We start from the raw sequence: 25377 nt of genomic DNA on the forward strand, positions 1-25377 counted from the left end.
GAGTTCGAATCTGGAGTTAGTTTCTTTGTAGAGGTGGAAGGTGAGGCGTGGGGAGGTGAAAAATTCCAAATTTACTTTTTGATGTTTTGTTATACCACTGATTTTCAAAGTTTACAGTTTTTTATATAAAATCAGAACACATTTTGGAACAAAATTCACATAATCGGGCAATATCGTGTGTTCTCTTATGCATAGTGATGTGTATTTAGGAGTGGAGTATACTATGTTTTGGCGATTTTTTGCACATAATTGCACATTTTCTCTGCAGGTTCATTTTTCTATTAAAAATACATCAATTTCTTTCTCAATTGCCGAAATATTGCAATTTTAAGATCAAAACATGATATACTCGATTCAATTTCGATTGAAATACATTATTTGAGACATAAAATGAATTTTTCAAATCAACGATATTAAGAACCTCAAAAACATTACAATCGACATATTAAACGATAATATAAGCAAAATTTGGAAGTTTTTACCTCTCCACGCCTCAGTTCCAACTCCTACTAAAAAAATAACTCCGGATTCGAACTCTACGACCCCGAAAACATATTAATCGATATATCACACGATAATATAAGCAACATTTGAAATTTTCTCGCTCCTCACGCCTCACCCCCCACCCCTACAAAAAAAATAAGTGCAGATTCGAATTCTACGACCTCGAAAACATATCAATCGACATATTACACAATAATAATAATAATATACTCCAAATTTGAAATTCCCCCCTCCCCACGCATCACCACCCACCCCTACCAAAAAAATAACTCCAGATTCGAACTCTACGACCTTGAAAACATATTAATCGATATATTACACGATAATATATGCAAAATTTGAAATTTTCCCACTCCCCACGCCTCACCCCCCACTCCTACAAAAAAAATAAGTGCAGATTCGAATTCTACGATGTCGAAAACATATTAATCGACATATTGCACATCGATGAGGGTTGAATCCGAATTATCGCCGTTTTTGGGGGGTCTGTGGCCCACTGTGTGGCACCAAAGTCCAAATTGAAATTTGGATGGAAATGACTCCATTACTCAAAAAGGCAAACCATTAAGGTCAAAGCTGCAATGTGAGCATAGAAATACGAATTTTTGAGAAAACTGATTCCGATTCTGAGACTCGTTTGGATCCAAAAATTCAAATTTAGCCCCCAAGAAGGAGGCAGAGAAAATTGAGTGGGTACCTTCGAGGAGAGATTAGGGCCCAAAATCTCAAAAAATGCAACAAGATATCGAATTACAGGTTTTTTAAGACACTTATTCTGATTCTGAAATTTTTTTGACCCTAAAATCGAAATTGAGCCCCTTCCAGCGCCAGAAAAAATGAAGCCCAAAATTTGGAAAAATGCAATATGGGTATCAAATTAAGTATAGGTTTCTGAAGGCGCTTGATTTGGAAATCCATTTGACATCAAAATTAAAACTATGGCCTAAAATTTCAAAGAGACAATGGGTAACAAATTAGAGGTTAGCTAAGGCAAATTACTCGTATTCATATTTTTAAATCAATCCGACCTCAGAATAAAATTTGAGCTCTCGAGTGAGAAGGAATGGATCCAAAAAGGTCAGGAAATGAAACATTATGGTATCAACATAGTTGAACCCTTTTGTGAGAAGCTGAGAGCCCAAAATTTTAAAAAATGGAACGTGAGTGAAGTATCAAATTCGTTAAAGAAGCTGATTCTAATTCTATAAAATCAAAATTAAGCCCCTGAGAGAAGAGCTGAGGGCCCAAAATTTAAAAAAAATGCAACATATAAAGGTTTTCAAAGACTCCCATTCCAATTTTAAAATCCCTTCGCACTCAAAATGAAAATTGAGATCCTCAGAGGGAAGTGTAGAATCAAAAATTTCAAAAAATGCAACACGAAATCGTTTGACATCAAGAATGTTTCCAAAGCATTAGAAAGAATCTTGAGGAAAAAAGTTTTTAAAAATCGAGATGTAGGTTTTTGAATGCATTTAAGTATGCTGATTTCGAAATGTATTCAATTTCTTGGTAAATTACTGGTAAGTTATAGGTAATTTTCCGGTAATTTCCAGGTAATTTTCTGATAAATTACTGGTGCTTTCCTTGTAAATTACTGGTGCTTTCCTTGTAAATTACTGGTGATTTCCTGGCAAATCACTGGTAATTTCCTGGCAAATCACTGGTAATTTCCTGGCAAATTACTGGTAATTTCCCGACAAATTACTGGTAATTTCCCGACAAATTACTGGTAATTTCCTGACAAATTACTGGTAATTTCCTGGTAAATTATGAGTGATTTTCTTGGTAAATTACTGGTAATTTCCTGGCGAATTACTGATAGTTTCCTGGCAAATTACTGGTGATTTCCTGGTAAATTACTGGTGATTTCCTTGTAAATTACTGATAATTTCCTGGTAAATTACTGGTAATTTTCCGGTAAATTATCGGTGATTTCCTGGTAAATTATTGGTAACTTCCTGGCAAATTACTGGTAACTTTCTGGTAATTTAATTTCTTGGTAAATAACTGGTAATTTTTAGGTAAATTACTGGTGATTTCCTGGTAAATTATGAGTGATTTTCTTGGTAAATTACTGGTAATTTCCTGGTAATTTAATTTCTTGGTAAATTACTGGTAATTTTTAGGTAAATTACTGGTAATTTTCAGGTAAATTACTGGTAATTTTCAGGTAAATTACTGGTAATTTAATTTCTTGGTAAATTACTGGAAAGTTACTGGTGATTTCCTGGTAAATTACTGATAATATCCTGGTAAGTTACTGATAAATTACTGGTAATTTCCTGGCAAGTTACCAGTAATTTCTGGAGATCATAGGGTCCGAAATTCTGAAAAAAACTCATTATGGGTACTCGATTATAGGCTTGTAAAGATGCTGATGCTGATTCTGATTCTGATTCTGATTCTGAAATCCGTTTGATCCCAAAATCAAAATTGATCACTTCACTTCACTAGAAGAAAACTGGAGGCCCAAAACCTCGAAAAACGGAATATCATAATTATGAAATCCTGGATTTAAAAAAAAAACGCTACAGATTCTAATTTCAAAATCCATTTGACCTCAAGATCAAAAGTCGACCTCTCAGAGCAGGATTTTTGTAAAATGCATGGTACCGGTACCGGTATCGAATGATGGGGTTTTAAGTTTTAACCGTGCTTATTCTGAAATCCGTGTGATTTCAAAATCAAAATTTAGCATCGCAAACGGAGACCTGGCCCCAATTTTTGAAAATCCAATGAATTTGACCTCACACAGATTTCAGAACGGTATCAACGTTCTTAACCCTTTGGCAACCGCCGGGAAAAGGGTATCCCAGTGACCATAACAAAAAATCCCGCAGTTCCAGCTTGTAAGCGTTAAGGCAATGTAATTTGGTCCCACTGGTAGAGCAGTTCCACTGCCAGACCAGAATCATACCTACTTTAGTTCACCCTAGTTTACAAATATCCCGATAGATGGCGTAATTTTTCAAGTTTGATTTCACAACCAGTGGGACGTATACGTCCCACTAAGAATTCATAAAATACCAGTGGGACATATATGTCCCGATTTTTTCAAATTTCGGGTGGCCAGTGGAGCTCCAAGGAGAGGAGTAAAAAATTCTCCGACAGCTCAAATGCGTTTAGGAGAGTACTAGCAATTATTTTCTTGAAAAAAAAAATTGAAAATTCGAAAAAAACATAATTGGTTGCCAAAGGGTTAAACACCCAATTTTTGAAAGCATAGTTATTGCATTTTTGTCAAAATTTTGGAACAAAAGCCATCTTTTGAGACTATGGGAGAGGGGGGCTTCTTTTTGGTTTTAGGGTAAAATTGATTTCAAAATTAGAATCAATGCTCTCGAGAACCTATATTTTTAATAATACAAATATTAAGTAGGTACCTACTTTTTTATTTATAAAATTTTTTCAATTTTTGGTCAAAAATTATGATTGCAAAGTCAAAACTCGCAAAAAACGGAATTCAACAAGTCGAACTAAAACTAGGCAGTAGGTACTATTCTTTCTTGATTTTTTAAAGTTCAGAAAAATGAAAGAAAAAATCAATAAGTAAAACTTGGAATTTCAAGGAATAAGATAAATTAATGAATTTTTTGAATCAATTGAAAGTGATTTTGGCAAAGTCTTCATTAATGTTTATTTCATGATGTGTGCAATTTCAACCGTTAAAAAATATTTGAAAATTGGTGGAAGAACCTCATAAAAACAAAATTTTGAAGTTTGCTAAAACCTACTCTCAATTTGGTAATCCATGCTACTTATTTATGAAATTTGGTACATTTACAAGAGTGTTGATTTTGGCGTACTTTGACCTTCATTTTGAGCATTTTGAAAAATGGTCGATATTAGGCACCCAAAATTTCAAATTTCAATTTAGAGTCGTTGGAGAAAAAAAAGTCATAGAAAATATTTTCAAAATCTTGATGCCCAAGAGGCTGTTCATGATGGTATGTTTTAAAATATGTACTATCACTTTCATTCAAGTAGTAAATACTTACGCTCGCACGATATATCCGGCCCGAACCAAGAAGCAGTTCCTTCCACTGCCAGGCATTTGGCTGCAGGGAAACCATTGGTGACGTAACCAGTCGCACACTGGTATTGAATCGTCTCGTCCACATCGAAAGCATTTTGCTCAGGACGAGCATTATGACGGGCATTTCCAATCACTGGAGGTTTAGTGCAAAAACCTGGATAAAAAAATTTCAAACTCATTACAAATTGACCCATAAAAAAGCACAATCCAATCGTCGACAATTTTTAGCGATACTTACTGCTCTGTTTACAGGTAGGCGTGTTTCCTGACCAGGTGCCATCAGCTTGGCATGTCCTCTGCTTAGGTCCCACCAGGGTATAGCCGAGTTCGCAAGTATAATTCGCCTTATCACTAAACAACAACCCTCTCAAGGTAACCCGTCCGAAGCTAGGGCTGGCTAACTCTTCGCATTCTCTATCTAAAACGAAACATTCGACAAAAGGAGTAACGTGAGATATTCGTATTTAACAAATTATACTGCATAAACTTTTCCATTGCGTCGCATCGACGTGGATACCTGTAGAAAAACCCAAACACCCGAGACAAACTTCATTTAATCATCGCAGCCGTTTGAAAATGTCAATAAACGTTTGCGTTTGAGGTTTCAATAAGACGTTTACAACTTCCTTATCGTAACAAAATGGTCCCTTTCAAGTTGTTTAATCCTTCTTACCTCTTAAGAATAATCTTATCTAGCGCCAACACCGACGACGACGAGGAGGGGCGAATTACGCAACAAAATTGTCGATTTCAATTAACCGACCTTTTGAGTTGGTAATTTTAAATTGATTTCGTTGCGTTATTAACGCTCGAGACTGTATCGTTCTCTGGCTCGGCGAAAAAGGCGAATTTCATTAAATAATTTCCAATACGTCGGAATTAACGCTCGTACTGTCATTCTTAATTATCTTTCTACTTCGTTTTCGCGTTTTTCTTTTAACAACGATGAATTTTTAAAAGTTTACCAGCGCAGCAGCGTTGCATCGACGAGTTGTTTTTTCACCCTGTTTCTTCCGAAATTGAAAATTAATAAGCGCGAACCAACCAGCCAGACCGAGTCGCGACACGTTGCTGCCTTTTTTGCATCTCCTGTCTAGCGAGTTTCCATTATATAAAATCACTTTATCGTTGTTTCCAATAAATTAAAATTTCTTTTCGTCGTCAGCTTCGACAACGTAGCAACAAAGTTTTCGATTTATGGCTCATTTACGGCGAAAAGATTATGCAACTTTGCTAACATCATAATTACAAACACCAAAGTTGAAAAAAAAAATCCTACCTCGATAGTTCTCCCTTTGGTGCAAAAATCCCAAAGCTCTTAGGAAGAAAAAAAATATAATCAAATCGCTCAATTTTTTCAACAAGAATTTCCACGAGACATATATAAATTCCCTCGTAGTTGTGAAAGGTACCTATTTTCTATAATACGTTTTTCCCCCTTATCGAGAAGCACCTTTTTCTAAACAATTTCTGACCCAGTTAAAAAGGTACCAATAGTATACGTTGGTTTACCCATACGTCAGTCAGTTTTGTTGTATCTTGGTAACGTAAACTTATTTCAGTTTTTGACCGAAAACTCGCCACTCGCCACTCGCATCATTCATCTTTGGTAATAAAAACTGTCCGGTGCGGTGTACTCCTTATTCGTTCGTCTACACCATAAATGCAAATCGACCATGCATATACATAGGTAGGTAAAGGTATACCTTATGTCATTCGCACAAGAGTCTTTCTACATCTTGGAAAATTTATCACACCAACAAATTTCTCCTAATTTTAATGTATTCGCTAAATTTCTCATTTCAACTCGTGAACCTTCGCGATAACTTACAAATTGCACGAAAATTAGAAAAGTTTCAATATCGAAAGTTTTCATCTCACTTTTTCTTTCGCGTAGGTATTTGCTATTTGAAACTTTTTTTTGTGTTCGCGTGAGCAAGCCATACGAGGGGATTTTTTTTCTAATTTCGTTCGTTCTATTCTTCAATTACATCGAATATTTGCAAAAAGAAAAAAGAAAAGGCGAAGGAAACAAAAAAAGAAAAGACCTACGAAAAAATCTCTCACCTTTTTTTTAGAATAAGGATACCTGGTCATTTCGTGTTGTTTCGATAACAGTGTTTAGGTTTCGAGATTTTCTTCACAAAGAACAACTACGCAGCAACTTGGAAAATTACTAATAGTTGGTCTTCAGCCATCAGGCCAAAAAATGAACAAAAGGGGAGGCGAGTGAATAATTAGTTTATCTTCATGATCCCTAGTTGCATTCGATTTCAGAAATAAAATAATGTTTGATAAATAGGTAGGTACCTATTTCACAGATTTGAATCTGAAAATTGTTCTTTCTCCTCAAAAATCACCACTTTTCACAACATTCCTAAAAAATACTGTTTTCCTTTTGGAAGAGTTGAAATGAAGATATTAGATATTCACATCCCACCGGTTTATTTCATGTGAAAAAATAATGAAACCGTTGAAAATTTGGCGTCGATGCTTGGTATTTTGTGGGGGGGGAGAGGAGGGGTTGATCTTTTAAACACTTGATCAAAAATTTGAAAGTGAACTTTATCATGTTTTGTTCAAGATGAGTAAGTTGACCCTAAAACATTAAGCAATCATGGTTTCAAATGGTTTCCTCATCAGAAGCAGACCTACATAATTTTGAAAGTGGATTTCAAGGTCGTCAAAAAATTTGAAAAAATCGAGGTTATTGCTTTCAAGTACCTATATACCTACACAGAAACTTCCATCGTGATACCAAGTTTCAAGATTTCAAGTTACTTGATCGGTTTTGAAGCAGCCAGAGATAGCGAAAAACTTCTGAAAATCACGTTTCGTGGACCTCTCGAACAAAAATCGATTTGTTTGTGATTTTAGATCTCATTTGATCAGTCATGTTCGAAATGGAAAAATCAATTTTAGCTTCAAGCAATGCACAAAATATATGTATGCCAGCTTCCTGATCAAAAATCGATCACAATCGGAAATCGATTATCGAATTCCAAAATTTAATTCATTTGTGATTTTCGATTTCATCTAATCGAATATGTCCAAAATGAAAAAAATTATCTTAACCTCAAAAATATACTTCCGGAACAAAAATCGATTATAATCCAAAATCGATTATCGAATTCCAAAAATCGATTTTTTTTCTCATATCAATAACATATTATTTTATTTAAAACAAAAAAATCAATTCCAGCTCCCAAAAAACCCTTTTGGATGGCAAATCGATTAATCGAATCATAATCAATTCATGAATCGATTATCGAATTCCAAAATTTGATTCATTTGCGATTTTCGATTTCATCTGATCGAATATGTCCGAAACGAAAAAAATTATTATAATTATAACCTCAAGAATGTACTTCCGGAACAAAAATCGATCGTAATCCTAAATCGATTATCGAATTCCAAAAATCGATTCATGAGTAATTTTTGTTGTCATATCATCAACATAATTATTTTGTTTAAAACAAAAAAATCAATTTCAGGACCAAAAACCCTTTTGAATAACAAATCGATTAATCGAATCATAATCGATTCATGAGCAATTTTCAATCTCATATCATTGAACAAATTCGAAATGAAAAACCAATTTCAGCCTTAAAAACGGACTTGCGGACCAAAAGTCGATCGTGATCGATAATCGATTAATCGAACCGCCAAAATCGATTTATTAGTGATATTCGATTTTGATATAAGGCAATCAAAACTGTACGAAATAAAAAATAAATTTTCGCCTCAAAAATTGGCTTTCAAAACCAAAAATTGACCATGGTCGAAAATTGAAAAAAATAATATTAACCTCAAAAATATATCTACTTCCGGATCAAAAATCGATTATCGAATTCCAGAAATGTATTCATGAGCGATTTTTCTTCTCATATTATCAATATATTTCGTTCAAAACAAAAATCGATCTCAGCCCCAAAAAGCCCTTTTGAATAACAAATCGATTAATCGAATCTTAATCGATTCATATGAGTGATTTTCGATCTCATATCATTGAACAATTAATTCGAAATGAAAAACCAATTTCAGCCTTAAAAACGAACTTGCGGACCAAAAGTCGATCTTGATCGATAATCGATAATCGATAAATCGAAACCGCCAAAATCGATTTATTAGCGATATTCGATTTTGATATAAGGCAATCAAAACTGTACGAAATAAAAAATAAATTTTCGCTTCAAAAATTGCCTTTCAATATCAAAATTTGATCATAATCGAAAATCGATTAATCGAATCCCAAAAATCGATTCATTGCAATTTTCGAAACAGGTTCACTAGTTCGGAAATAAATTTAATTCAATTATTTTAGCCTCAAAAATAAACCTCCTGAAATCGATTATCGATTAAAAATCATTTCATTTGATCGACGATCATGTTCGAAATCATAACTATTTTGTTTACTTCGACAAAAATTACGTTTTTCTTTGAGCCTTTGAATTGATTCTTGTGAGTCTGTGAGGAGTACCACAATCCTCTCTTCTCTCCTTCCCCTCCTTCTATACCAACACTGATCACAAGTTGAATGAAAATATGCCAATGTCAAAACTGCATCCAGGAGAGTACCATTTCTAGGAAATTTATCACAATATTTTGTCAAATTCTGTTCTAAGAAACACTATTCAAATTTTGTCACGTCATTATTGATACTTTTGAGCTTAGGCATTGCTTTAAAAGTTTCGCAATTGCGTAAAAATTCAATCTCTCGATTCAAAAACCGTCCAAATTGTTATCCTTTCAGTGTAACAGGCACGTAAAAAAAACACAATCGAGTGATCTTTTCGCTCAACTCGACGGAAAAAATCCTCCCACGCCACATTTATTCATTTTCCACTTCCATAGAGAATACTTAATCGACTCGTGTTAAATCTGGCATTTCATTATAATTCATTTTGCTCGCGAATTAGCATATTTTTCAGTCAAAAACACCCCTCTCTATGACAAAACCTCGCGTACTTCTCTCAACAGGAATTTGCAAATTCACGTTCGACGATATCGAAAATATTTTGTTCATCGCTAACGAATAAACATTTTTGCAGGGTGAAAAAAAACTCGAGCTAACGAATTTTTCACATAACTGCGGAGGCGAACGTTATCTGGAGATTTTTTCGTTGACCGAAGGATGCGAAACGAAGGGAAGGGTGTGCCATTGTCTGCGCCACGTAAAATTTTAACGAACGTTTGGGAAATGAAATAGCCTTGAGTGTTGGCATCAACGAGTGTTTTGGGAGACAAGGTTGAAGAAATTTTGCTATTAATGGAATTTTCCTTCAGACAATCTTCAATCTGGACGTCAGATCTGAGAAAAAATTATGGTAATTTTTCTGCTTGTTGAATGAAAGCTTACGAATTACGATATTCGATAGTCGAGTCGGTTTCTAAGTAAATTGTTATGTTTGCGGTGGTCGGGCTGGCCCAAGTTGGGTGCGGTACTGAAACTGATGCGACAGAGTCGTAAAAATGTTCCGGTAGTAAATAAAAATTTTCTTCGGCGATGTGATAAAACGGAATGAAATTTCGTACTCGGTTGTCGAAATAGACTCATGGCTCGTTTCAATTCGTCTACAAAATACGAGTACTTATACTCGTACGAATGTTTCGAAAAAACGTGAAATTGTACGATGCATCGTAGAGAGTTAAGGAGTAAAAATACGGATGTTTTGGTAAAATCATATAAGTCGACAATACACGTACGATATATAGACACGTGTTTGCAGGAAACCATGCAGAAAGGGGAGGTAAAATATACACGAAGCTCCGCGCAGCGAAAAAAAAATTAATTTAATAATTAAATTTAATTAAGTGTCGAAAATTATTAGCGCAGTGTGCATCTCGGCAGCTCCGATTCTTGGGCTGTGAACCATTTTGTAATCTTGTTTTAATAAATTCGTTTGGAAGTCGGCGAAAGTTTCGGAAAGCGAGCTTTAAAAGTTAATAAAATTTGCTGCCACTTAAGGAAATCGTGTCGACGCGAACAGTTTCTGGCTTTTTCATTTTATTAACTTCGTTATTTTTTGCTGGCTTGTTTCCTTTCTCGCTATGTGTTTCTTTTCTTCCACTTGCTCGTGCTCTGTTCGAAATGCGGCGCAGGGGAGGAATTTTTTATTCCGGAGAGGCCGTCGACGTTAGTACAATTATTATTTTCGAATAAAGACAGTTTTAAAAGGGAAAACATCAAGTTTTATTTCGCTCGGTGAAAAATCTTTTATTAATAATATTAGCGAGTTAATTACGCGCGAAAACGTGAAAACGTTTAAGGAACGAAGAGAGGGTATAGAATTTCACGTATTTTGAAATTCGCGCCAGATACTGTACCTATCCTTTTTTACGCTACTTTACTACGTAAAAGAATATTCCAGCGGAGCGGTTAGGCGAAATATATTTTTAAAATATGTCAGAATATTTTTCATGTACTCTCTCATCACAGTCGATTATTCAATGTAAATATACGGTGGGGTTTTCCTCACTTGAAACAACGCAAACGCCTCATATACCTACTCGTACAAGTTTATATACACAGGCAACTTTTTGTGTACCAAAGTAGGTACCTTACTTACGTACGTGTATCTCGTAACATGATATACTCATACATCTCTACTAAAAGAGCGATACGTTCGGGCAACTTATTTCACATCAGAGATGTACATTTGCCAGAATCCCCTTTTCGTAGATTAGGCAACTTATTTTACGCGAATGTGAAATAAATTGCATACACTTCGCCGAAAATCACCCTTTCAAGAATTCGGATAGGAAATTGTTTTAGCCTTACGATTGCACTACCTATGTATGGTATACTCGTACTTTGCTCCTGAGATATGTAATGTATATTCTTCACAAATGTTTCTCATGGAAGGGAGTACCTATCTTTTTGTGAATGTGGCGTGGGTCTATATGGTGTATCGGGTTGTATGTACACTGGGGAAATCACCTTTGTGGGGATAGATAAGCAATTAATTTGGATGCTATGTTTAGTTTAACAGATAAGTATCTAGCATTTAATAATGAGAACCCAACAATGTAAATAAAAATGACTAAGTGTCATTACATTGATCGTTGATTGTTCGGTTGATTCGAGAAAATCAACTCTCTTACTCAGAATATCATCGTGAGTACTAATAATTTTGATTTACATGACTATCACTAATTTGACATGCAATTTATAAAATTAAAGACAGGGAGGGGGCAGATCAAATTTTTCTTAGCAAGAACCATCACTTTCTGGATAACAAGTTAGCATCTCCCAAAGGGGAGATAGATCCTTGAAGATCAAAAGCCTTACAAAAATGGAACATTCGGCTCTTTTTTTTTGTTCAAAAAACACATTTTAAATTTCGATTAATCATAAATTCCGATTTCGACCTTCTGATTGCACGAACTATCTTTTCTTCTGTTTTGCGACTGTCAATTAAAATTATTATACAACGTCCTCTAGCGAAGAAAGTTATCATAGGTAATTAGGTATGTCCTGTTCAGTACATATCTCTAGAAAAAAAAAATTATTTTGGGCGAAGTTTGTTCTTCTCAACAATTAATATGTGATTTTTTGAACAAATTAGTAAATATAAACAATTAACTTACTTATTACCAAGTTCTGTTACCCTCATGGCAAAAATTTGAACTCACCTGAAACAAAAAACCAAAGTAAAAATTCGATTAGTGACTTGAGAATAGCTTCCGAAGATGCATAATTCAAAAGGTACAAGTAAATCAAAGAAAACTCTTTAAGAAAACAATAAAATATCTCTATATCAAGCACACCTCAACAAGGCAATGTCTCAGAAAACTAGAAATATTAATATTCTAAGTAATTGTGCTCCAGGCGCAGAAACCGGTACGTCAATTGAGGGTGGAAATTGGTTGACAATGAATAATAATACATAAGTTAATTATTTAATGAGTGAACAATTCCCCATTTTTTAATTTGGTCTCAAGTCCAAAAAAATGTGCTAGGATTTTCTCAAAGCCTAGAAATTTTTTTTTAATGTAATGAAAAGTATATCTTTTCAATTCTTAATTTCTCCATCAAAATTGTTCCAAATAAAATAACCTATTTTTTCAGTAAAAAAAAATTTCCCCTTACTTGAAGCAGCGTTATAGTCTCTTATACCTATAAAACCAACGTCTTCCAAGTTGAAAACAAAAAAATCAAAAAAATGACACGAGCAAAGTTTTTAATAAGTTTCCTTACCTAGGTACTTTCAAAAATAAATAAAAACGACAAAAAATTTCCAAAGTCGCCCCCAGTAACGGGATGTTTTGAAAATTCTCAATTTTTGTGTCAGAATCATTCCCTCTCTTTAATGGTTTAATCTCTCAAACAATGTCATGCCACCAGAAAAAAGTCAAATATTTCTGTTGCATTTGAGAAAGAAGTACAAGAGAATAACATTGTTTGGGCGACCGATGGAAGGTTTTCATTGAAAAAGGAGGCAGATCATTTAGAAAGGTTTTGACTCAAAAATAGATAATTTCCGAAAAATTCATTTCACATCTTACAAAAAAATAATACTTACTTTTTTTGGATTTTTTCAAATTTTTAAATTTTTTGGGGGGGGAGGGGAGAGGGGGATTCTAAACCATTCCAACGTATAAATCGGTAACGAACAAAGATGTCTTCTATTTCAGATCGTCTATTTTTTTTTCAAAATGAGGGGCTCTGTACATCAGAAGGACCAATTACTTGAAGAATATGGTCACCGGTGTTCGTCAGATAAATTCTGACAATACATAGAGATTTTAAAATAATCGTCATTTTTTTTCTTCAACTTTTTGGATTTTTTGACCAAGGAGGGTCTTTGTGCAAGAAACCCGACAGTTGTTTGAGATCTCAGGGAGTTTTTTTCTTTCAAAAAAGAAAGAAAAGGGACTTGTTTAGAATCATTCTACAAAAATAATCCTCAAAAGTTCAAACTGGTCTAAATCTGGATTTCAAAAAATTCAACAAGGATAAAAAAAAACGAAATTGGGCAACTCAAATACGTACTTGGGGCATGATGGTGTATTTTTGGATACTCTATCGAGTTATCTTTGATGGGTTTAAAAATTTTTCTGCGTGTTGAGATATTTTTCTCGCGAGAAAAAACCATCAAATAATGACTTTGAACAGGCAAAAATTGATTTTGAAAAATTTAGCTTCAATTGATTGAAGGGATTCTAAACTCAAAGACAGTAAATCAAAGTTCAAAGGAGCCGAATTGTAATTTTTCCAAAGCCGTAAAATCCAAAAATCCACAAGATGTTCCAAAATGGCTCGAAACTACCAACAATCGTTCTACTTTCTACCCCTTTGTGGTGCGATTTCATCTTTCACCACAAAGAATGCCCGAATTTGAATTGAAGGGCTAATGGTGAAAACCACCTTAGTCATTTTTTTGTTCACACAACTTTAAACTTTTTTTTTTCATATTTCATCAATTTTAAAAGGAAAAATTAGTATGGTAATGCATTCTGGGATAGTTGAAGATGTTTTTTAAATGCTTGACCATAAAGTTTTTACATTACCATTGAAGTAGGACAACAACGTTTTCATTTTATTTGTACAAAAATCACTTCTGACTAAGGCGACTTTCACCATTAGCCCTTCAATTTTCAAAAATTTGTCAAAAATAGAAAGAAGGCTCCAAAATACACCACCAGCAAAAATTTCAGTGGATCAAATTTCTTTTTAGATTTTTAGCAACTCCAAATTTGGTTTGTTTCTCTCATTTAAAAAATCAAAATTCATTCAAACTGACATAAAAATCTGAAACTTGGTTTGCACTTTGTTATCGACTTCTCGAGTTGATCGGTGATGGTTTCAAACTGTCCTGGAACCTCCAGTGTTTTATTTTTTGAAGGAAATTTTTGATTTGAACAGGCATAGCACAAAAACAAATCTGAAAATATGCGTCTAAATTAATTGAAAGGGTCACATACATGGTAACCCAGAGTTCATAGACTAACTCTACTAACAACGTTTTTTCGAAAACCGAAGGATTCAAAAATCTGCTAGAGACTTCAGAGCGGTATGAAACTATCGTCAGTCGACGAACCTCGAATATAGGTATGATACTCGTACAAACCAAATTTCAGCGTTTCGTCTCAATTTTGATCAAATTTTGATTTTTTTTTGCATGAGAGATGGGCCAAATTCAAATTTTTAAAAATTCGTTAAAAATCGAAAAATGAATTTTAGCACCTGGAATTTTTGCTGATAGTGTATTTTGGGGTCCTCATTTGATTTCCCTTCGTTTGGTTAAAAAATATTTCTGCCACACTACCCTTCTAACAAGTGAACCCTCCCACATGATAATCTCCGATTTTAATGAAACTTGAACTAGTGGAAATAGGACCTCAAAAACCCCCCATCCCCCAATTTTCAGCTGCTGAAGTTGATTTTTCGATTTTTTGCGAGCGTTCGAACTTTGTGTATTTTTTATTAATTTTTCTCATATTAAAAAAAATCGATTTCTGATGATAATTCCAGATTTGGCCGACGGTAGTACTTATCGATTAGGTATCAAGCATAGACCCTTTGGCCAAAATTTCAGCTGCTGAAATTCATGTAGTGGGGAGAAACGGTTATTTTTCACATTCACAGATAACATAAATGAGAAAAAACAGTAAAAAATCCTGTTTTATGAACAGATGGCCGGATCCGGCTAATGATGGTATGAGTCCATTTGGTATTCGGCACAGACTGTTCGACCAAAATTTGAGCCCCTGAAGTTCATTAGATGAGCTTAACTTACTGATTTTTCAAATTTTCAATGTCATTTATAAATCACCAGATGGACAAAAAATTCGATTTCTGATGATAATTTCTGATCCGGCTGGCGATAGTATTAGTCGATTAGGAATCAAGCATAGACCTTTCAGCCAAAATTTCAGCTGTTGAAGTTCATGTGGTGTGGAGAAACGGTCATTTTTCGAATTTACAGAACAACTTTACCTGTGTACACGAAACTTCAAACGCTCGTCAAAAATCGAAAAATCAACTTCAGCAGCTGAAAATTGGGGGATGGGGGGTTTTTTGAGGTCTTCTTTCCACCAGTTTAAGTTTCATTCAAATCGGAGATTATCGTGTGGGAGGGTTCCCTTGTAAGTCATTTTTGTGTATCTTAGACAGCTTTAAACTAATTCTTCTAAAACTGTATATTGAAACAGACGTATTTGAGATTTGATGATCCTCAATTTTTTTCCAATTTTTTTTGGCCACAATAATAGTCCTAAACTTTATACTCTCTAAATTTGAAAGTTCAAAAAAAATCACCAAGTCATTAGGTGTAAATTTTAGAAAAAACTCAAAAAAATATGTACTTTAATAAGTACGAGTACGTATATTCTTTTTGCAAATGTTTCGCAGAAATAATACTTTTTACAGAATTTATGAGCATTGGCTTCTATTATATTATCATCTCGTCTTAAAAATTGTTTTTGAAAAGCAGTTAATCTTGGAATGCAATAATAATAATGTTTGTAGTTTCATAATAGAATCTAATAATACTCATACTTCAATCCTTGATTACCTATAAGTAAGTATAAATTATTACAGCAAATGAAAAATGAAACACTACACAACCATATAAATCTTCCTATCGATAAAAAAAAGAGCAAAAAAACATATTCGACAATCATTTGGCATACACGCGGAAGCTGAAAAAAAAAGGGTAAAGGAACACAACGCAGCTGGTACCTGTTGATGGAACCTATACAAGTATCAAGACGAAACGAGTGTAGAAGGGAGCTGTATATACAGACGAAAGAGATCGGTAAAGAAAAGAAAGAAAGCTCGACTGCACAAAAATATTCTATTCAATCAAGTTGGTAAAATGAATATCTGCAGAGAAAAAAAATACTTACCAGTTCGGGAGCATATTGTAATTGTATTGTATACGCGAGAGAGTGTTTCGAATTTATACGTATACGAAAGACGAGTTACCCTGGCATGGTTTTCTTCCATATCGGAATAAAAATTTTCATCAGTTTTTCCACATGTACCGTGTACATATTTTTGAGTCCCGGCAGAGGAGCGGAGGAGTGGGAGGGACGGGGGAGTTGGTGAATTTTCCAACATTATCGTATTTCTTTCGTCGACGACGCGTGAATAATTTTTTCTTCAATTCGACTTTCGAATAATTTCTGAAGCGAATAGAGAAACATATTATTCACAATTGATTAAGCCAACGTAACATTTAAGCTTTAGTTTTCTTCACAGAGAGAGAAAGAGAACGAAAAACTCCAACTCGACTCGGCAACGGCAGCTTGTCAGAAACAGGCGCTAAACAATTTCGTATTATTAAAGTGATATCGCGTGTTTCGAAACAAACGAAAAAAATATATATAAGAAGAGAAAAAAAACGCGAAATGCAGGAAGTTGAGAAGAAGAGAAAAAAAACAATCCGGAGTTGAACGCTAAGGACGCAAATAGAGCAGCACAAAATAAGTGTAAGTAGCAATGGTCATTTTGAAAATCTAGATAACTTTCCGCATGGGTGCAATTTTATTCGGTGCTGGATACGTAGCCGTAGTAAAATATGGAATTCTTTTGTTTCTCAAGAATTAAAATGCCAGCCTTGGTCTTATTCTTGGAGCGAATTTTCATTTTAACGGTACATTTGTACGATTAACTTTTTACTTGTAACGATATACTACTCTCGTAATATACAACTAAGGTAGGTAGCTCTCTAGCTATATAATATTGTAAAGGTATGGTACGTGAACGGAGTTATTTTATTATAGCCTTTTTTTCCTCCCTTAGAAGCCCAGATTGTGTACAGGGGTAGAGTCAAAGGGAGGGGACACTTTAAAACGATAAATCATTTTAACAATTTTTAATTTGAATGTTTCCGACCAGAAAACTGTCAACAATTATCGATACGCTCGATCGATTTGACTCGTCAGAGCGTGAAATTTATAACTAAATGACACATTGTTAACGAGATAATTCTGTCATCGATTCTCACCCTGCGTATACATTTTTTCCATTATTTACGTATACTTAATTATTCGCTGGAACACGTGACGTGAATCAGATTTCGAAACAAAAAACTAGAGGGGAAAAAAACACAGAGGCAGCAAGAACATTCGCAAACGAGCTTATCGTACAGATAACTTTGTTACCGGATACTTCAACTTTTTAACATTTACCATGCTGAATTTATAATTGAAATAAAGATGGCGCGATGCTTAATTCAACATTGGTGAAATTCTATCTCTATAAACCGAATAGTTTTTACAGATTTGTGTCACATCATCGTCTAGAAAGCTTTTCCATTGCACGACGAGTTCTTCTCGCAGATTTTCTCTACACGCACATATCGTGATTATTGCTTTTTAATGGCGGCCAAAATTGCAAAAATAGCATATTTGTGGCTCTCGCTAGACGAGAATATTGTTTCGTTATTTCGCATTCTGTAAGAGTATAATATCTCTCGGTAGAATATTCTTATCCATTTGCATATTTCGCATTTTTTACGCCATTCGTAGCGATTTCCTACGACGCATATTTCCAAATCGCACAAAGATTTTTTTCATCTTTATTTTCGTCGAATTAAGATATGAAAAAAATTTTCCCCTTGTGGACCTTTTTTTCTTCTTCATATTTTTCTCCCTTATCGGTGCGTTCCAATCTAATGAATTTTTTCTCGACTCGAGGAGTCAGCCCACAGAAGAAAGAAACCAAAATAATGAAATCTTTTATTATGTAAAACGCTGATAATTTTAGCCTCGAAGCGATCATATCAGCGTCAAAAAAGTTCTTCTGTTCTGAGATTATTATATTTTTTTGTAAATGATACGGTGATCGAGAAAAGGTAGGGTACTATAGGCAATATTGTATAGGTACCGACTGTTTCGATGATTTTAGTAAGTAGGCGTACGGTTTAGCATTAATGGAAGGTGTTTTGCATAATCGCAGATTTGCAAGGGTATTGTTTTACCAGTTAGATTATGGTGGTCAGTCAGCGGATGGAAAATTTGTTACTTTTCACCATCGTCGGCTGGGTTTTGAAAGAAAAACAAGAGTAGAATAGATGACCTTTCGTGTTATTTTAGTTGCTTTAATGAATTTATCATGACTCGTGAGAGGAAGCGGGTGAAGGAGTGGCGTTCGAGAATTAATTTGCCACACTCCAGAAAATTCCATAGATAGGTAGGTAAGTGGTATAGATGCAACTCGCAGAAAGCTAATGAAAATTTGAATCTTCAATGGAAATTTCAGTTTTCCAAGAAACGCCATAAAACCTGTTGAAATTTTCATTGGAGGCTCCAAAACGACTTGAAATCCACCTGCAGTTGACTTCGTAGCGTATTGAAATTAGTTTGCAGAATGAATTTCAGCTTTCCAACTCCATTTGATGAAATTTTGTGGGAATTTTAAGTTTCAAAAATCTGCTGGACGCTCCAAAACTCCTCAAAACTGTATGAAACAGTTTCCAATCAATTTGGCAGGTTGAAAATAGCATATATCCCAAATTTCAGCTTTCTAGGTCAATTTGGTAAAATTTTGATTTTTTCCCTCATTTTTGGCCTAAAGATTTTCAAAAATTTACCAAAAATCGAAAAAGGCACTTTAGCAGAAATTTTGACAGGTGATGAATTTTTGCCACCTCTTTCGATCTACCTTCGTACGTTTTAAGAAATTTTGTGCAAATCCTAGGTTGGAACGCAAAATCTGCGATTTCGGCTGACTTGTCAATCAAAATGGCCACCATTTTGTAAGTAGGGCCACTTCTTTTTTCTTTTTTTGAGGACAAGGGCTGGGGTATAAATGTTCCTCAGGACTCTCCTTTAAAGAAAAAAACTGTTCCGGAGGATCTTCGGGGGAGGGGTGCAGCAGATCCTTATACGCCGCCCCCCCCACTATATAAAATTACAGGAGTTTTAGGGTTCAGAATTATAGCAGTAATAGAAATCCAGATTTTTAATCAGAAATCATTCAAGGGGATTATACATAAGTATGAATGGTTCGAAAACTTCTGATTTGAGATAACGAATGCCTGATGCCCCAAAAAATTGACTGGTGGTCAAAATAATGAGTTGTATTGCGTATAGACCCAAGATCATGGCTCTTTTCTCTCTAATTAGACAAGAAAAAAATTTTATCCGCGTTTTCTATCAAGAAAATTATAAGCATTTTGACATTGCAGAAAAAAAATTGAAATTTTTTTACAGTAATTTTGTATTTACTTGCAATCACTACAGTTTTTTGGTATGCTCTTCCAAATAAGAAGGGCCATTTTTGAGAATTTTATAAGAATTTTCAATCCGTTCTTTCATATTTGTATATCAATTGCAAGTGTTTGATAAAAAAATGATATTAAATAAAATTTTAGTATTGAAGTAACATAAAATTTCAGTATTCAGTTCAGCATTCAGTTCAGTTCAGTGTTAAGGTCAGTTCACGTTACTGATTTAAATAGTGTGTGTTTCAAACACAGGTTCTAACTTGAGTCTGAATACAACCACTGTTTGAAGCAAGTGTCTGTTTCAAACACTGGTCCTAACTTGGGTCTGAACACACCCACTGATTGAAACAGTGTTTGTTTCAAACACTGGTCCTAAATTGGGTCTGAAAACGTCCACTGATTTAAACAGTGTCTGGCCAAACCACAAGTACTCACTTGGGTCTGAACACACCCACTGATTTGATCAGGAGTAAAAGCATGTGTAGTGTATAGAGAATTGTGGTAGATCTAAGTTGGTATCACTGTTCAACATGGCAGTATTTATGTGCGGATGATGTTATTACATTTGGAGACGAGGAAAATGTTTTAAATATTTCTTTTTTACAAAAAAAATTGCGTTCATAAACAAGACACCAGACAACGGCTCCTAGATGCAAAAATAAGCAGCCAAAGACACCCACATATGAAGAGATGCCTTTTGCTGGCTTCATTCCACCACATTTTCAGACAAATACCTTTACTACACAAAACGAATTTCAAATTTTCGTTTCGCAGAATTCTCTCTGCAATCTGAAGAATGGCGTTATTATAAACAATGGTTTGACTAGAAATTAATCTACAAGGACTAGATGACGAAATTGATGCGAAGTGCATTTTACTACAGTGGTTGCCGCTTAATGTGGTCAGGTTGGGACGGAGTGGTTGCTATTCTATTAACCGAACTATTACAATAAACAAAAAATTTTAAAAAGACGATTTATTAAACTTGCATGCTGTACATTTAATAATGGTACCTAAAAATGTATAAAAAGGTGGCAAATTTTGGGTGAAAAACAAGAATAACAATTTTTAGCAAAAAACAGAACTTTATTTGCAAAAAAATGGTACTTTTCGCCAATTTCTGAAAAATATGCGAGGCTTTTGATCATTTTTGGAAAAAAGTGAAAATCCTTAGCAATACTATTGGGAGAATTTATTCAAAAATCAAAATTGTCGCAATTAAGGGAATTATTGGCAAAGAAATGACACTTTTTCGTAAGTTTTTTTGAAAAATGAGATTTTTTGCATTTTTTTAGGTAAAAGAACGACACTTTTTTTTGCGACTTTTGGCGATGAAAATCATTCAACCTACTGGTAAAAACTCTCTAGATTAAAATTCACCTCACACTCTGATAATGCAAGCCTTTTGAACAATTTTACCAAAAAGCAAGACTTTTTTGCAATTTTTGTTGAAAATGTGAGATTTCTAAAAATTAATTGGTTAAAAAACGATATTTTTTGTTTGTTTGGTTCTTTTGTCGACAAAAAATATGCCCCTATTTCATTGATTTTTGAAAAATTTCCCTTTCCATTAACCGACTTTATTCACCTTCAATTACCACATAAAGCAAAATTCTTTCAATGTAAAAAGACACAACCGTTCCATCCCAACAACTTTCCATTCTATTAAGCAAATTATTCTAATAACCACAATGATAATAAGCGGCAACCACTGTATTGCAAAAAGCATTGGCCCAGATCAATACAAAATGGTAAGCAATCATTTTGATCCAAATCTAACAACAGAGCCCACTTATGACTTGATTGTGCTATTTCTTGACTCTTACTACTACCCTATAACTAACTATCTGTCAGAGTGAGTAAAATTCTGCCAAACCACTAGAAAAAATACGCAAAATATCTCTCAATTTGTTGAAAACCTACGTTCCAAAGCAGTGCCACGTAAATTCTGAATGACATTGGATGAAAGGTTGCAAGATCAATTCCTGGTGGGCATATAAAGAACTTGTCAATGCTCGAAAAAATCGTTGCTGAACATCCAGATGAACATGCTGCATTAAATGATGATGTAAAATAGCCTATCTGCTCAAGTCAGCTCATTCTACAACACTCATCGATCATCACATCATCAGCTGAAACAAAAACATCACATCTACAGAAAGTACACCCCTCCACACAGAACGACTCGGTGATAATAATTGATGCTTCAAAATACTGTAGTCATTGTGGTTGTGAACGTCACAAATTCAATGTAAGATGCCCAGCTGCCCGAAACACATGTCAAAGCTGTGGCAAAAATGGTCATTATCAGCAATGCTGCCTGAGCTCAGGCAAAGTTAAACTCGAAAACTTCAGATTAAAACATTCCAGTACAGAACCAACTACATATGTACCTAGTACCTACATCGATAAATGCGTTACCTGTGGCAGAGGATAGTGACGATGACAACATGGAGTATGCTACACTTTATTAAGCCAACGCAGCTGTGACCAGTTTTTTTAATCGTTTTTTTTTAAAATATTAATATAGGATATGTAGCGTATAGAGAATTGTGGTAGATCTAAGTTGGTATAACTGTTCAACATGGCAGCTATGATCAAAACTCTAGCGACGTGATATGTACTTATTTATGTGCGGACAATGTTATTACAGCACAAAAAAAAAGATTGAAATCATTCAAAGTTGCCGAAAACTTATTGATGAAATTCAAGAAAAGTTTGTCTCAAAATTTCATCATTTTTTGGCAATTTTGTAACTTATTTCATGTCATTTGTAAGAGAAGTTTCAATCAATTTTTGCTGAGTTGTGCCATTTTTTTTTTTTTTTTTTTTTAATAATGATTTTGATGTGTTTTACATACTTTTATGCCACTTAAAAACGTTTTTTAGATGTTGGGTATAAACTTTGAAAAATTTTGATGAATTTAATTATTTTTTGGAAGTTTTGAATGATTTTAAATGAAATCTAAGTATGATATAATCTTGCAGTCGCACAAAATTTCGGCAATGATAAGACCATTGATTGAGATGTTTGAGATGTTTATAAGAAAATGAATGAGCTGAGAGGTGCTCTAAAGTAAGTAAGTAAGTAAGTAAGTAAGTAAAAACGCCATTTAGGAAGAGCATGCAAGCGAGATAAAGTAGGTAAATGAAATCGAAAATTTTGTAGCTAATTGTAAGGCTAAAAATCATAAAAATCACAGCTGTTTTTTTTTTTTTTTTTTAAATATTACCCTCAATCATTTCTGCGAAAATCTCGCACCATAAAACCTGAAAATTAACCAGTTTCACCCCCTTTTTTCCAATATTTTCCTTCGTATCCAAAACTTTTCTATTTATTTTGTAAAAAATACACAACTTCCCATTTGAATGAGTGTTTTGAGAGAAAAATACGTGGAGTTTTAAATGATACGAAAAAAATCGGAAGTAAATCTTAACCGAGAAGAATCCAACCATAATACACCCAGCTCTCCATCTAAAAAGCTACCACCGAATCATCCAAATTCCAACAAAGAGCTTCTCACGTTAAATTCCTTCTCTCCTCCACCTATCTCTTTCTTCACTAATTGCTTATTAATAAAACTCGACTACCCGGCACTTAAACTTTCATCTCAAACTAAACACCTTATATAGACTGTACAAGAAATGCCAAAAAAAAGGGGCCAGGGAAAAGAAACACGTAATTGTCTCACTTGACATAATTCCAAAGGAGGGAGAGGGTTGAAAAACTTGGCGAGAATTCAAGGTACACAGCACGTCGTCGTCGTCTTCGTCGTCATCGTGCAAAATCGTATACCTACGATGAAGGGAACGTGCGAGGGAAATAACGGTTGCTTCGCTGATTTAATGACGTTCGCCGTACAACGTAAAAATTGAAATTTTTTCAAAATTATAAAAAAAAGCTCAGGATGTTTTCTACTTTAAATAACAAATTTCCCTGCGGCTTAAAGATTATCAATTCAGTGCATTCACTTCATTGTTTCCTCTTTATACTCGTATTTCTCTCTTTGAGTAAGATTCTTTTTTATCTTTCAGTGTTTTGTCATTTATTAAAAGCGGTTTGATTTCCTATTCTGACATACATCGCGTTTTTTTCCACCGCTGCTGCTTTTCCTCATTCGCAAAATCTTTATTTCGCTTGACAACATGGCCGCGGGAGTTTGTCATTTGACTATTGAAAATTTTCATTTAGGTTTTTTTTTTTTTGTTCAACGTACCTAGAAGATGAAACGATATAGTCGAGATTTATATTACCTTAATCAAAGCTCGATACTACCTACTTGTATTTTTTTTACTGGGTGGTTTTGCGGTTTCGGCTTGACAGTTCTTTATAAGAGTATTTACTTCGGAAGCCTCCCCCTCCCCCCTCTCTCCCATAATAACACTTTATCATCATCGTGTTGATGTCAAAACACCACCATAGAGCGTTGCTCGTGCTGTCGTGGGTATATATAGGTAATTTGATATTTTAACTTTGAAAGAAAGATTCCATTTTATGTAAATCCGTTCACGTAAAGACGTTATTACAATGTCAACACCATCAAAATATAACCAACATCTAGATAAATATTAACATAATGATCGATGTATTAAAATTTTTTATTCTTAGTTACACCGTACAAAGCTTTTAAATGGCTGTTCTATTTGAAATTAACGATATTCGCCTCGCTTCAAACTTAACACCAGAGTTTCCTTTTAAAGATACGTACATCATATTATCAAGAGAGCTTCCAGCTATTATAGATAGCGTTAACTACGTCACACATTTGCTCTTTCATAAGGTTAATTAATTTAGTACGTGGTTCGAAGGTGTTTTTTTCTCTCAACCCTTCGAGCTATAGTACGATAAGAAATATGAAACGCATTTTGAGTATGTGACATGCGGAAATTCTCATCATATAAGTGTGTACAGTTTGTTATACATAATACTTGTAGCTCCTACATATCAAGGTTATGCAATTTACCTACGTGTATTCCAGGAATTTTACCTACTAACCGAATAAAATTCATGCGAGCGTGAAAAAAGCCCAGGTATTCGATTCTATGAGAATAACAACATTTTGAAAATATACGAGGATTATGTAAGGGTGTAGGCAGATGCCTGGGGACGTAGAGCAATTAAATCTTGGCATTTGTAGATGACGTTTTTGTTCACACAATCTATTTAATGGATAATGGTCAAAGAAAATTACTCAAAAAAATGAATGTTTTTCGATGCATTACCTACACTTCCTATACCTACCTAAATACAGAAATAAAATGAATTATATTTTTCAAAAAAAAATTAAGGAGGGGGGAGGTTAGTGGAGGAGGAGGAGGAGGAGGGGTAGAAGGGAGTCTAATCTCGTAAGTGAGGTCATTTTCATTCCTCTTGTTTTTAAAAACAAAACATTTGGTGATGAAATGAATCATTTACTCAAAAGAGAACCTCACAAGTGTGGTGTGCGGTTACAATTCGAGTAGATTTTTTTTCAAAAGTAAGAGGACCTCTAGAGTAATCCACCAAAAAATTTATAGCTACCCAATCACAAAACTATGAGCCCCGCAGGGGTTCAAAGGTCTAAAAATGTAGATTTTCGGTCAATTCCACGAGTAGGTAATAAAATGAAAACATGTGCCTTAAACAGTAAAATAGTGATTCTCAGAAACATATCG

The 25377-nt window shown here is 34.4% G+C and overlaps 1 protein-coding gene across 2 annotated transcripts in view; it reads right to left on the reverse strand.

Moving 5' to 3' along the window:
* The window catches only part of LOC135835317 (sushi, von Willebrand factor type A, EGF and pentraxin domain-containing protein 1-like), a 184815-nt gene that overhangs the window by 30995 nt on the left and 128443 nt on the right, over positions 1-25377 (reverse strand). For both annotated transcript variants that reach the window (XM_065349512.1, XM_065349511.1), the window contains exons 4-5: positions 4782-4961; positions 4506-4697 (exon numbers count right to left, since the gene is read on the reverse strand). In XM_065349512.1, coding sequence (XP_065205584.1) covers positions 4506-4697; positions 4782-4961 — 372 coding nt within the window. The remainder of the gene's footprint in view (positions 1-4505; positions 4698-4781; positions 4962-25377) is intronic.

Source organism: Planococcus citri, chromosome 2 (genome assembly GCF_950023065.1).
Source record: "Planococcus citri chromosome 2, ihPlaCitr1.1, whole genome shotgun sequence".
In the NCBI taxonomy this organism is placed as follows: Eukaryota; Metazoa; Arthropoda; class Insecta; order Hemiptera; family Pseudococcidae; genus Planococcus; species Planococcus citri.